Source organism: Panthera onca, chromosome E1, assembly GCF_046562875.1.
Source record: "Panthera onca isolate mPanOnc1 chromosome E1, mPanOnc1 haplotype 2, whole genome shotgun sequence".
In the NCBI taxonomy this organism is placed as follows: domain Eukaryota; kingdom Metazoa; phylum Chordata; class Mammalia; order Carnivora; family Felidae; genus Panthera; species Panthera onca.
The window spans coordinates 15099665-15112650 of record NC_138352.1 but is presented as its reverse complement, the minus strand read 5'-3'; the positions used below and the strand labels follow the sequence as shown (position 1 = coordinate 15112650).

The window sequence follows — 12986 nt, the reverse complement described above, 5'->3', positions numbered from 1 at the left end:
CGCCTGCCCACGGCGAGCATGCGGATGGCGCCTGTGTTACCCAAAACTGTTTTGATAGCGGATGCCAGCAAGGGCGGAGGTTACAGAGCGAAACGCCTCTGAGAGAAAGCCCCCAAACTGTAGTGTTGTCATTGGGCTGTCCCAGAGGGGTGGGGCCCGGGAGTGGGGCAGCTCGGCCATCCTGGGGGGCACTTGGAGGCGCTGTGAGTCACGCTTGAATGTATCTTTCCAGTGATAGTCGTACTAGTTATTGTCCAACTTGGATCTGACCTTGAGGGCTATGTTCTCTCTTACCTGACGTCTTTGGGCAGGAGTGACGTGCCTCTCCTTGACCTTGGTGTTGGCCTTTCCCCACTTCTTCTGGCCTCTGGGGTTGTAGTCCAGTCTGCTTGACTCTGTTGTTCATTTAGAGGTGATCCTTTTTTCCCTCTGGCTGCTTTTAGATCTTCTGTTTCTCATGGGGTCCTGGTTTCTGTCTGATCTGTCCCGGTGTGGATTCCTGGTTCCTTTAATCCTGCCTGATGTACACTGTGTTTCCTATACCTGTAGATCAGGTCTGCAGAATTTGTGGCCGTTATCTCTTTTTATTTTTTTTTAAATGTTTATTTTTGACAGAGAGAGAGACAGAGCATGAGTGGAGGAGGGGCAGAGAGAGAGAGGGAGACACGGAATCGGAAGCGGGGTCCGGGCTCCGAGCTGTCAGCACGGAGCCCGACGCGGGGCTCGAACCCACAGACTGCGAGATCGTGACCGGAGCCGAAGTCGGACGCCCAACCGACTGAGCCGCCCGGGCGCCTCGCCATTATCTCTTTAAATATCACTGCTCCCCAGTTCTCTTTGTTATTGTAGTGATTACGTTTTTCACTTCTAAAATGTTTGAATTGATTTCTTTTCAGATCCAGCTGTTAGCAACACGCACTCGTGGGGGCCACACTGCTCTCACAGCGGCCTCTGGGCTTCCGGTGAGGAGCGCCGGGCTCCCCGGGGGTTCTGCCTTGGCCAGTCACACGCGTGAGGCTTCGGTCTTGGGGCGTCTGTGGTCCGTCTCCCCCGCATGGAATCGGGGTGCACTGTTGTTAGTGCTGTCTGTGGTTGTCTGGCCTGTCCGTATGAGGGGGACTTGGGAAGATTTACTAAATCTGTGACCCTGCCACCCTGCTCCCAGAAACCCATGTTGTTGGGTGGCCTCTTGCTGCTTGGGCTTTTTCCATCCCGTTTCCGGTGACCGTTCCGTGGCAGTTTGTGTTCCAAGTCGTGTAATTCCAAATCTGAAGTCCTCGGTTCTCTTTTTCTTGTATTGTTGTCTCTGCCCACTCGTGCGTGTGATGACTCGGTTCTCTCCTGCATTTGGTGACCCTTTTTTGAGAGCTTGTAGTTGACCAAACTTGGTCTTGGGGAGTCCTGGAGAGCTGCAGGGGAGTGGCTTTTCCGTGGAGGGAGGCCTGCACTTGCTTCTGTTGGGACAAGGGGGCCCGTGCACCTGGCGGGCCTTCGAGTTCATTTCTGTCTTTGGGCTTCCTGAGCCAGGTGGCATCCCTCATCCCACCCCGGTGCGTGCGGCACAGCAGGCCTTTGGTTTCAGACCCTGAGTGACTGCAGCATCCACCGCTGCGTAGTGGGTGGAGGAAGACAGGATTCCTCCTTGGTTCCTATTCGCAGCCGGTGGTCTCTCCCGGCTGTTGAGCCGTCTGGCTTTACGTGTGGCCTTTCAGGCTGGGCAACCTGCTTTGGACAGGCTGGCTCAAGGCCTCGCTTCCCGTCGCCCAGAGAACGACTGTGTAAGCCAAGCTCGGGGCCCCTGTCGTGCAGTGTTCTCTCGCTGTTCTTGTTTGAGCTACTGTGGGTTGTCGAGACCCTGGGGGAGCTCCGTACTCTGTCCGGAGCTCCGCGGCGCTTGTCGGAGTAGGTCTGCTAGAGCAGAAGTAGCCGCCGAGCCAAGAATTCCACGGCTGGGGTGTTGAGGAACGTCCGGTCCCTTGCTAGAAACAGAGGCCTCTGGCTGGAGTCTGGCAGGTTTGTTCCCTCGGTGGGGAAGAGGCAGAGGGGAGAACAGACCTGCGGCAGAGCCGAGGGGCCAAGCCTCTTAGTGGCCTGTGTCTCGTGTCTGTGCTCGAGGCCCGCTGCCCCACCTCGCTCGGGGAGTGGGGTCGGGGGTGCGGCAGGCTGTCCCTTCCGTCTCCCGGCGGTTCGGTGCCTACCACACGTGGTGCCACAGCTCTGCCTTCAAGACCGGGGCTGATCTTCGTGCCGCGGGCCCTCCGCGCGCGGGAGCCCATGCCGCGTCTGGACCGCTGCTTGTGAGCGGGGACGTCACACGCCTCGGGCCTGGGGCTTGGCTGTGCCAGCCGGGTCTGGCGGTGAGTCGGCAGTGTGAGTGAGCAAGGAAGGAGCGTAGTTGACGTGGCAGATGATAGAAGGTCAGACTCTGCCGTTTGAAATGTGAGTTGTGCAGCCCGTTTGGCTTGAAAAGCCAACAGAAACCCGCCTCATAGGGCCACTTCTGGAAACGCGCCCTGTAGAAGTAACACCACGCAGCTGCCTGACTTTGGTCATTTCGTCCAGTGGTGTCCGTGGTGGCAGACACCTGTCGGTGCACCTGCCACCGGCGGGGGAGACGGGGTGAGCTCGGAGGCAGGCTCGCCGGGGAGTGCGGCCGTTAGAAGCAGTGCTCAGACACAGACCGTGTTTGGAGGGATCTCGGGTGAGGTATCGTTGAGTGAGAAAAGCAGACGCAAAGAATACGTCTTCGGTCATCTCATTTTTATCGAGCGGGGCGTACGTGTCTGTGCGTACGTGTGGGGCGGTGAGTGTGAACGTAGGGAGGAACGTAGGGAACGTAGGGTGGAAATGGAAGGCTGTGTACCAGGCGGCGAGACTTAGGAGTGCTCCATGGTAGGCGGGAGAGAAGGAACAAAGAGAAGTGGGAGCCACGCGCGGCGTGAGCAGGGGAGAGTGCCGCCCACGGGCCGGGTGTATACGTCGCGACCGTGTTTCATCTGTGTGGAGTCGGGCGGGCGTGTGGGTCTCACAGTTGGGCGAGAGATGAAGTCACGGCCACGGAGCGCCCTCCCTGACCTTCAGAGTGCTCGGCGCGTGGCAGTGCCGTGCAGGGAGGGCCCTGGGCTCTCGGAATTAGCAGCCTCGTCGTTTGGGCCTTCAGGGAGGTTGGATGCCGGAGACCCTCACATCCGAGCAGCTCGTCTGGGCGGCCCAGGTTGTGAGAGGAAGGGAGGCAGGCCCTGCCCTGTGTTCGTCACCTGACAGGCATGGAGATTTGCTGTTCCTGTTCCCCTCGGGCCTCGCCGGCCCCTCGTCGGAAATGGAGACGTCGGTCCCGCCGGGGTCGAAGGCCTGCGGCGCTCCCACCGTGGTGGAAGACGAGATCGACCAGTACCTCAGCAAGCAGGACGGGAAGATTTACAGAAGCCGCGACCCACAGCTGTAAGTGCTGGCGCCGCTGAGCTGGCGGAGGAGGGGGTTCGGACGGGCCCTGCTTTCGAGGGTGGCTGCGGGAGAGAGGCGAGTTCTGAGTGTGATCCTCTCTGTTCAGGCGAAATTTCACTCCACGTCACTCTGGAAGCTTTTTCTTACCGTGTGAGTCTCCCAAGTGTGCTGCCACACGTACTTTAAAAGCGTTCGAGTGTTTGGAACTAAGAGATCTGGAATACGGGAGGGAACTGGAACCAAGCCTTTCCCGGGATGCGCTCCTGAGACACTTGCCGCCCGCGCAGCGGGCGCGGCTTTAGCGGGTGTGGGTGCGGCGGGGCAAGCGTGGGGTGGGGGGGGGGGTGACGCCTGGGCACCTAGCCGCGGAAGGTCCTTGTTCGGGTCCCCTCGTTCACTTACAGGAGGGACATTTCAACAACGCATCCACACAGTACGTTCTGCCCGTTCTGTTCGGCGGGTGTCCCATCTGGGGACGCTCGCTGCTCCTTGTCGGCACGGTTACCTTCCACCCGGGATTGCCTGGGGCGCGTCTGTGTAGTTTTGGTTTTTTGCAGTTCCTTTCAAGAAACCAGTTAGAAACATCTGAGTGGACGCTCAGTGATGGGAAGTTGTCTGGGGGCAGGTTGCTCGTCTCTGCAGTAGAGCTCCGTAAACGTGCCGGGGTGCTGACGCCGAGATGCTGGGATCTAAGTGCTGCCTTAGCAACTTGCGGGTCTTGGACTAAAGAGCCCAAGTGGTGCTCAGCGGCTCAGCATGGAGCCGTTCCAGAGCCACAGCCTGTGTCCCTGTTCATTTGCATTTCCTCCCAGGGATCCCGCGCTGGCTTCCCCCACGGCCTGTGTCTTCGGGCCTTCGTTAGGAACCTTTCCAAGGTGCCTGTGTGCGTGTATGTGTGCGTTCTGGCCTGCCATCTGTGAGAGCCCGCCTGTCAGCAGACACAGGCCGTCTCTACTCTGAAGTGTAGAATGCTCGTGCGTCCAGGAGTTCTGACCCCATTTAGAAAAGGATCTGCTTGAGCCCAGAGGGACTGCCACTTGGCTTTCCCACCAGCCCATCACTGCCCTCCTCATTGGAGCACATTGTGCTGTCACCTCGCACGTGTGGGTCTTCTTAAGGCTTCTCTGACTGAAATGGCCGAAACCCATAGAGCCAGGCATCCTCCGTGCATTTCTCAAAACTTGCGCAAAGTGGGTGTTTTCCAGACTGGAGTGACTTCTGTTCCACTGAGAAGGATTTCACCACATCCGCATCCCGGCTTTGTTAGTATTTGCTTAACGTCTGTCGGAACTGATTTTAAGTATACTCACTTTAGTTTTTACTTGGTGTCATTTTAAGCAGTTAATACCCATAGAATCACAGGTTTGACGTCCTGATGAATTTTTTCTAATAACACATCCGAGTAAATACTAAACTGTTTTATTACAATAAAAATGTTCACATCCCAGCTAAAATAATTCTGCACAGCAGGTGCCCGGCTGGCTCAGTTGGTAGAACCTGTAATTCTTGATCTCGGGGTCGTGAGTTCAAGCCCCATGTTGGGCGCAGAGTTTACTTAAATAAAAAATAAATAAAATAATTCCACGCAGGTCGGGAAAAACTTTATTAAGTATGGTGTGCGCTTTAAATATAAAAAACATTGGGAGGCAGCAACAGGAAAACAGACCTGCTAATCACTGTGTTTCTCTCGCCCGTGCTCTCAGGTGCCGACACGGCCCCCTGGGGAAATGCGTGCACTGTGTTCCGCTAGAGGTGAGAGCGTGCGGCGTAAGTTCCGGGCTGGCGGGAGGGACTGCTTCCCAGGGCGTGTCAGGTGTCTGCTCTGCACCCCTGCGCCGGGCGGGAGCCCCGGAGCCCGAGCGGACCTTACCTGTCTATTGCCCTGGGCCCTGGCGTTCCCGCTGGTGCAAGCCGCGTGAAGAGGGCCGGCCTGTATTTATGGGAGTGACCTTCTGGTGGGTTATGAATGGCCGACGCGTTTGTATTGCTGTGATGGACGGGCAGCGTTCCGGCGGGCTCCCCGGACAATCCTTCTAAAACCTGACACGGCGCCGGGGCTGGCGGTTTCTGTGCTCGTCGTCGTTTTGATTTACTTTTCCCTGAGTCTCCCGTCCTCCTACTGATTTGTCCTGGTGAGATTGAGAGTTACCATAATAATGCTGACTGGTAACTGGTTACTGCTGAGTTTACAGCAGCAAGGCCAACCTGATTTTCTTCACGAGCCTCCTCTCCATCTTGCGGCTCCCCCCGCCCCGCCAAATTTTCCTGATAGCTGCCTGACCTAGAGCATTTTGTATTTAATAGAGATGTATTTTAATCTCGGGAAGATAGCTGGTACGCGAAGAAACCTTTGGTTCTGACCTAGAACGATAAGTGAGAAGCCAGCCCCGGTTCTCTCTCGTTGCCCTCCGTGGGGCCTGGCTTGACCCCCCGGGGGGCGTGCAGCAGGAGCGCGGCTGCCCGCCTCTCCTCACCTCTCCGCGCCCGCGGGCGTGGGACTGTACTGACTGTGTGTGTTTCCGCAGCCGTTCGACGAGGATTACCTGAACCATCTTGAGCCTCCTGTGAAGCACATGTCCTTCCACGCCTACATCCGAAAGCTGACCGGGGGCGCCGACAAGTAAGCGACCTGAGCGCAGTTAGGCTGTGCCGGTGTGGCTCTGGCGTGGCTCTGACGCGCGGGTGCCCCTTTTGTGTGTCTGGCAGGGGTCGCTTAAAGACCACGAGCGTGTGAATGAGGAAAGCAAAGATCGGGGTCTGGGCGTGGAACATTTGAATTCGTGGCTTCTGCCCCGATTCTAGAAAAGAAACAGACGGGTGGAGCCTCTGATGCCCTGTCACAATCCTTGCCCGGACTGGCGGGCAGATGCCAAGCTGGCAGTGGTCTCTGTGGAGGCCCCTGGTGAACGTCCCCCGCTCCCCCCAGATACGTGGTGCTCCGGCAACTTAGTGGTCCGTGAAGGCGGGTGAGACAAGGCGGCACGATGGTGGTCGGTCTTGTGGAGTGTGGGCTCATCCTCTGCTCTTCGGAAAAACTGAACCACCGCATGGTTCTCTTGGCTCACTTATTCCACAGCCCCCGTCGGCCCTTTGCCCCGGAGCCTGCCCCTTCATCAGCTTGATTTCACAGCCATCGTGTGGGCTCGGCAGGCGTGGGCCGCAGCCTCGGCCAGGTGGGCGGTGGGGCGGCCAGCTCCGGGCTCCCTGAGCGCGGGCGGTGACAGTGGCTGGAGAGGGGCTGACCGAGAGCATTTTGAGTTCTTCCAAGCCCCGTCAAGTACTTGCCCGCGCGACCCCTTTCCGTTGACCGTACTTCACCCTCCCAGGAAGCGATGGACTTCGCACCAGGATTTTACAATTTCCATCAGTGCAGCAGGACGAGATGGTGGCTGAACCCAAGGCAGCGACGTTTTGTGAAGGCTGTCATGTTGGCCTGATGGTCGTTTTTTCTCTCACAACCTGCCGACATCCTAAAAGGAGTTTTTAAAAAAGTTAGACCAGGAGGAAAAAAGTCCAACCAGAAACCCATTCTTGCCTGTCCGTGGGGTAAGCCATGGAACGTCCTGGACTACGTATGAGTAGAGATTTTGTCGCGCTGAACTCCGTCAGCCTTCCGCACATTTGCAGCTGTCGGTAACGTGCAGGCCGGCGGCGGTCCCTGCTGCCAGCGTGCCGTTGGCCTGTGAAGACGGGACTGAGTTACGGGACCGTTTGTGAATGGGAAGCTGGCAGAGGGTCAAGGCACATGTGCACATTCTCCCCACATCCAGGTGGCGCCCTGGCTTCCTCACGGGATAGTCTTTATTCCAGCCGAAAGCCGGGGACGGAGGTCTTCGTAACGTGCCCTCATCGGGGTTCTTCCCTGTGATTCTGAATTTTTTACGAGCATCCGAGTGCTGGACTCGTGACGTAGATGTTGCCGATGAGTTAGTGAAACTTAAAAACTAGCGTTGTTTCCTCTTAGTGGCACGGGTTAGAGCAATAGATACTTAATCGTGTCCCTGGAAGTCTTCATGGGTGTTAGTGACCGACATTGAAAATGGAGACTTTTTGCGGGCCGGTAGTTCTGTATTCGTGCGCAGTCTGCATGTGCAGGACGGAGGCTGGGACTCCACGAGAGCACTTTTTGGCACGTTTCCCTTGCTGTTGCCTCCACACGCTTAGGTCTTTAGAACTCTGTTCAGGAGGGGTAGGATATTTGTCATATGATTTCCAGTTTCCTGCTGAACGTTTCACCATCGGAATGTTGACTCAAGTTGCCTCTTCTTGTTCAGGGGGAAATTTGTTGCTCTGGAGAACATCAGCTGCAAGATTAAATCAGGATGTGAGGGGCACCTTCCGTGGCCCAACGGCATCTGTACTAAGTGCCAGCCAAGTGCCATCACACTGAACAGACAGGTGAGACGTTTGCCGTGCCCGCCTAGACAGCGGAAAGCAGTAGATTGGTTTTCATGGCTCGGAAACGAACATTTCCAGAAGGGGCCGTCCTTGGAGGGAGCCACCCCCTGTGGAGTGCAAGTTCAAGTGCACTTTCAAGTCCTACGCTGGAGGCCTGGAGGTGTTATTTGTGAGATCTGTTTCAGGCGTGGGCGAGGGGGTCTTCGGTTTTCTGTTTTGTCGGCCTGCGTGGAAGTAGAATTTTCTTGGTGACTTTAAAATGCTCCTTGGTTGCGACTTTGCCTTCTGGGAGCTGGGAACCGAATTGTCCTGGAGCCCCCTGGGAGCACCTGTCCGGGCCAGGTAAAGAAGGGAGCTCGACTCTGGAAGGAGGAAGAGACAGGGAAAGCTATACGCAGTATCCTGGCCTCTTCCCCTCTGGTCTCCGTGCTCACCTGGCCTTCCCTGCACCACTGGCCCACGTTTCCTCCTTAGAAAGCTCTCCATAGCCTTTGTGACTGCCTGGGAACGGCTTTCTTTCTTTTCTCTCTTCCCTTCCCCCACACCCCTTCTCTTTCTTTTTTTTGAAAACTGATTTTTATGCCAGAGATCCTGAAAACCTGCACTTTAGGTGAAATCCCAGTAAGATGAATTTGAATTCATTTACAGAGGAATCCCACCTCTACCCACCCACCCTCTAGAATCTTGATGGCAGGGCACATTCTTTTTTTTTTTTTTTTTTAATGTTTATTTTTGAGAGAGAGATTGAGAGAGAGAGAGAGAGAGAGAGAGAGCGTGAGCAGGGGAGGGGCAGAGAGAGGGAGGCACAGAATCCAATGCAGGCTCCAGGCTCTGAGCTGCCAACACAGAGCCCGACGGGGGGGCATGAACCCCCATACCGCGAGATCACGACCCAAGCCGAAGTCAGACGCTTAACCTACTGAGCCCTCCAGCCCTACTGCCCCTCCAGGGCACATTCTTAAAACGTGTGTGCATGCGTGTAAGAGCTAGGTGAAGGCAATTTATGAATGACTTAGACTAGGAAAATAAGCTATTTATTACTGAGTGTTTTCATCAGCCCATTGTTTGCTCTACAGAAATACAGACATGTGGACAATATCATGTTTGAGAATCACACGGTTGCCGATCGCTTCCTTGACTTCTGGAGGAAGACAGGGAACCAGCATTTCGGGTATTTGTACGGACGGTATACAGAGCACAAAGACATTCCTCTCGGCATCAGGGCTGAAGTGGCCGCGATTTACGAGCCTCCCCAGGTAGGCGGGCTGGGGCTTCACGGCCCCTGGCTTCTGTGGCTTCTGCTCCGAAGGCTGCGCGGGACTCTCGTTTCGGGCTTCGTTTCACTCCTTTTGCTTTATCAGTTCCCAGTCTGTCTCCGTCTGTGTCTACACGAGACACGTGCACACAGACACACGGTATTTATTTTCCGAATTCTTACAGGGTAAGCTCACGGCCCCTACGTATTTTAGTGTGCCTTTCTAACGCGTAAGGATGTCCTCTTGCCTAATAATAAATACACTTGTCAACTTCACTAGGTTGAACATTGATGCGATATCGTCATCTGTGCCCTGTGTTCCGCTTCTGTCTCTTGTCCCCACACGGCTGCTCTCTCCCTTGTAATTCTGTAGCTCCTTTGCCCATGCCTGTGGTCAGCTGGCTCAGAAATGATGGAACCAGAGGGTCTTTATCCCTGTGCCACACACACAGCTATCTTAGAATGACAGCACCAAAATCACCACCGGTATAAGACTGGAAACTTTTCTGGTGGAAGGAGGAGGGTCCTTAGGGCGTGTCTCATGAGGGACCAGCAATCAAATACTGTTTTAAAGTCACTTGGAAAGTCCTCTCTTGAGGACTGTCCCACCGACTAGTTAACGTATTTATGTTTGTTTGCTTTATCTGCAGTATTTAGGGATAGGTTTTATGTATATATACTCTTAAACGTGTTGCACGATTACGTGAAGTACTTATGTAGTATGTTTCATCGTGTACGATTATTACGAAGGTGAATACTGTAAACGTGGAACCCAAGTGTGCGATACACGTGCTGGAGTACTTGGGGAGGGTGTGCTTGTGTCTCTAGTTCCCTGTGAAATCAAGAAACTAAGGTGGCTTGGGGGGTGGCCAGAGCATAGTAAATGTTAGTGGCTGGCTCCAAGTAGTCGGTGTATGAGTCCTCACAAGGAAGTTCTGTAAACTTTCCGTATGTTTGGAAAAAATTTTTAAATATTTGTTTTGAGAGAGAGAGTGAGCAAGCATGTGAGCAGGGGAGGGGCAGAGAGAGAGGGAGAGAGAGGATCCCAAGCGGGCTTCACGCTCAGCTTGGAGCCCAACGCGTGGCTTGATCCCAACCACGAGAACATGACCCGAGCCGAAATCGGGAGTCGGACGCTTGACCAGCTGAGCCACCCAGGTGCTCCTATGTTTGAAATTTTTAATTAAAATGTTAGAAAAGAAAAAAAAAATCGCATGTTTCCAAAGATCCAAGGCACCCCCTTCATCCTATCCCTCTCTTTCCAAAATATTTGGCTTAGACTTCTAAAATTTGAGTTTTTAAAATACAAGCGAATAGACAGATATTCATACGATCCTTTGGGCGTATGCCTAGCATACTCACCCTTGTCACCTCGCACTGTGTTCTTTACGTCGGTCCGTGACCCACCGACTTCTTTTTTTATCATTATTAATATTATTTTTAATGTTTATTTGTTTTTGAGACAGAGACAGAGTATGAGTAGGGAAGGGGCAGAGAGAGAGGGAGACGCAGTCTGAAGCAGGCTCCATCCAGGCTCTGAGCTGTCGGCACAGAGCCCGACACCCACCGACTTCTTAAGTAAAGGTCTGAGACCGCAGCCCCGTCGCTCCTGACTGCTGTGCAGGTGTGTGGCTCTTCACACGTGCCGTTGTCTCCCCGGCTGTATTTATGCAGGTTCCGAATGTTGTCTACACCCCTTTGTCCATTTCTGTATTTACTGAGCTGCAGAGGAGGTGTCTGAGTGGACCTACTGCGGTGGCTCCTTGGACGGGGGTCGCTAGGTGGCGACAGAGGCTCTGCCTGAGAGCCGGGATCCCCGGATTGCCCAACCGGTAGGGCACTAAGTGTGCTCCGTAACGAGGGGGCTGCTTTTGGAAGCGTGGTCCGTTCGCCTTGGGTTTCGTACAGGGTCGCTCTCGTGAGGAGTTTTCAGCAGGTCTGTTAGGAGCTGATCGAATTAAAAACGGAAACAAACCTCTGTCGTCCAGACAGACTCCTAACAGCATCGTCCTGGAGGTTGAAGCCATTGACCTCCAATAGCATCCGGTTCATCAGAAGCTGAAGCCCATGCCGTGACAGGTCTTGAAACCAGATCCTTAGATTTGTCCGGGGTCTGTGGTGTGACCCGTGCTCGGGAGGTGTAGGTGATCTCCATGTGCTAATACTCAGCGACAGAAAGTTCTTTTGTTGTTTTGCCAGAATTTGACTAATTTGCAAGGACGTGCCCAATGAGTATAACTGGGTCTGGGGCGGCCTTCACTTTCCTGTGCCTGTGGCTGGGGTTTCTGCCGGGTACGGTACTTACTAATGACCCTTGAGCTACGTGTCAGTGCAGGCTCTGTCCACGGCAGGGAGTTGGGGTCTTGTGGCCGGCGTAGGTTGTGTGTGAGCCAGCCAGAGTCTGAGCCCGCCTGCCGCCCCGAGCCAGGTGCTCTGCCCACCCACCAGCAGGCTGCCTCGCCCTTTCCTTAGGGTGTGCACGCCTGTCATTGCTCACTTGGTCCTGTGAAGTGTAGCGCTGTGTGCGAAACGGCACACACGTTTTCCTCGCCTGTTTTCTGGAGACATGTTACCTTAGGTTTTCTGGAAACGTGTTACCTTACGGCTCAAATAATCTTGCCTAACCCGGCCAAACCCGTTTGGAAGGCAACTGTTTACCCAAGGGAGTTTTGAAACGGACTTTCCTCAGTGAAGGAACCCAGCAGAAAAATGTGTAGAGAGCCTTTCTCCTCCCTGAGAGCAGCCACATACTCGACGAGGGACTGTGGTGGGAACCACCTTGCCCTCTCAGTCTGGATTGCAGAGCACCGTACGGCCTGAGGAGGCCAAGCACCCGGGCTGCGTTTAGCCGCCCTCGGGACTCCTGAACTGGAGCCGGGTGGCTGTGGGCTCCTCTGAGTTGGGTCTCCTCCTTTTACTGCCCCAACAGATTGGCACACAGAATAGCCTGGAGCTTCTGGAAGACCCGAAAGCTGAGGTGGTGGATGAGATTGCCGCCAAGCTTGGCCTGAGGAAGGTACGGAACATTCTGCTGGCTTTTGATGGGGGGGGTCGGAGCTGTCTGTTGGGGACCTCCGGGTGGGTGGCACGGCCAGGTCCTGTCTGGGACTGAGCTCCCAGCTACTCAAGGTCAGGTGCAGGCCCAGTGTGTTTACTGGGCGCCACCGCCTCTCTGTTCCTCTGATCTGAAATAAAATGAGAATGTTTCTCTGATCTAAAGTAAAATGAAAACAGATGACTCCCCATTCTGGGACTTGTGTTTAAATCTGCCGGCCCCTCTTCCTGAGGACAGCTCAGAGACTGGAGGAATGTAGTGGCGGGAGCCAGACCCCTTCTTTTGTCCGGGAAGGGGCCTCGATGCCGGGCTGTGTGTCCCGCCCTCACGCTGCGGCCCGGGCTCCTGGTGTGAGCCGGTGACAGAGGCCTGTGTGTGGGGTTCTGTTTCCGTCTCAGGTGCTTGCAGCCTCCGGTGCTCCTTCTTCCGTCATCACTGGACTTCCTATTTCTGATTTAGGTGTCTGAACACGTGAGGTTTCCTAATTTTACTGGGCAGTTAGAAAACAGAGAACTTTCGTTTTGAGTCTGTTTTGTTTTTTCTGTTAAGTTTACTTATTTTTGAGAGAGTAGGCGAGAGAGTGCATGAGCTGGGGAGAGGCAGAAAGAGAGAGAGAGAGGGAGAGCGAGGGAGAGACAGAAGATCCCAAGTGGGGCTTGATCCCACAAACTGTGAGATCATGACCTGAGCTGAAATCAAGAGTCAGACGCTTAGCCGACTGAGCCACCCAGGCTCCCCAATCCTTTATTATTTGTTTTTTAATTTAAAAATTTTATTTTTATTTTTTTTAAGTATTTTATTTTAGAGAGCGAGCACATGTGTGAGCAGGGAAGG

At 54.5% G+C, this 12986-nt stretch overlaps 1 protein-coding gene across 1 annotated transcript in view; it reads left to right on the top strand.

Annotated features, from left to right (window-relative positions):
- NPLOC4 (NPL4 homolog, ubiquitin recognition factor) overlaps window positions 1-12986 on the top strand; it is a 61775-nt gene that overhangs the window by 14703 nt on the left and 34086 nt on the right. The window contains exons 4-9 of the mRNA XM_078437999.2: window positions 3265-3441; window positions 5148-5196; window positions 5970-6064; window positions 7719-7842; window positions 8919-9098; window positions 12027-12113. Of these exons, the coding sequence (XP_078294125.1) occupies window positions 3265-3441; window positions 5148-5196; window positions 5970-6064; window positions 7719-7842; window positions 8919-9098; window positions 12027-12113 (712 nt within the window). The remainder of the gene's footprint in view (window positions 1-3264; window positions 3442-5147; window positions 5197-5969; window positions 6065-7718; window positions 7843-8918; window positions 9099-12026; window positions 12114-12986) is intronic.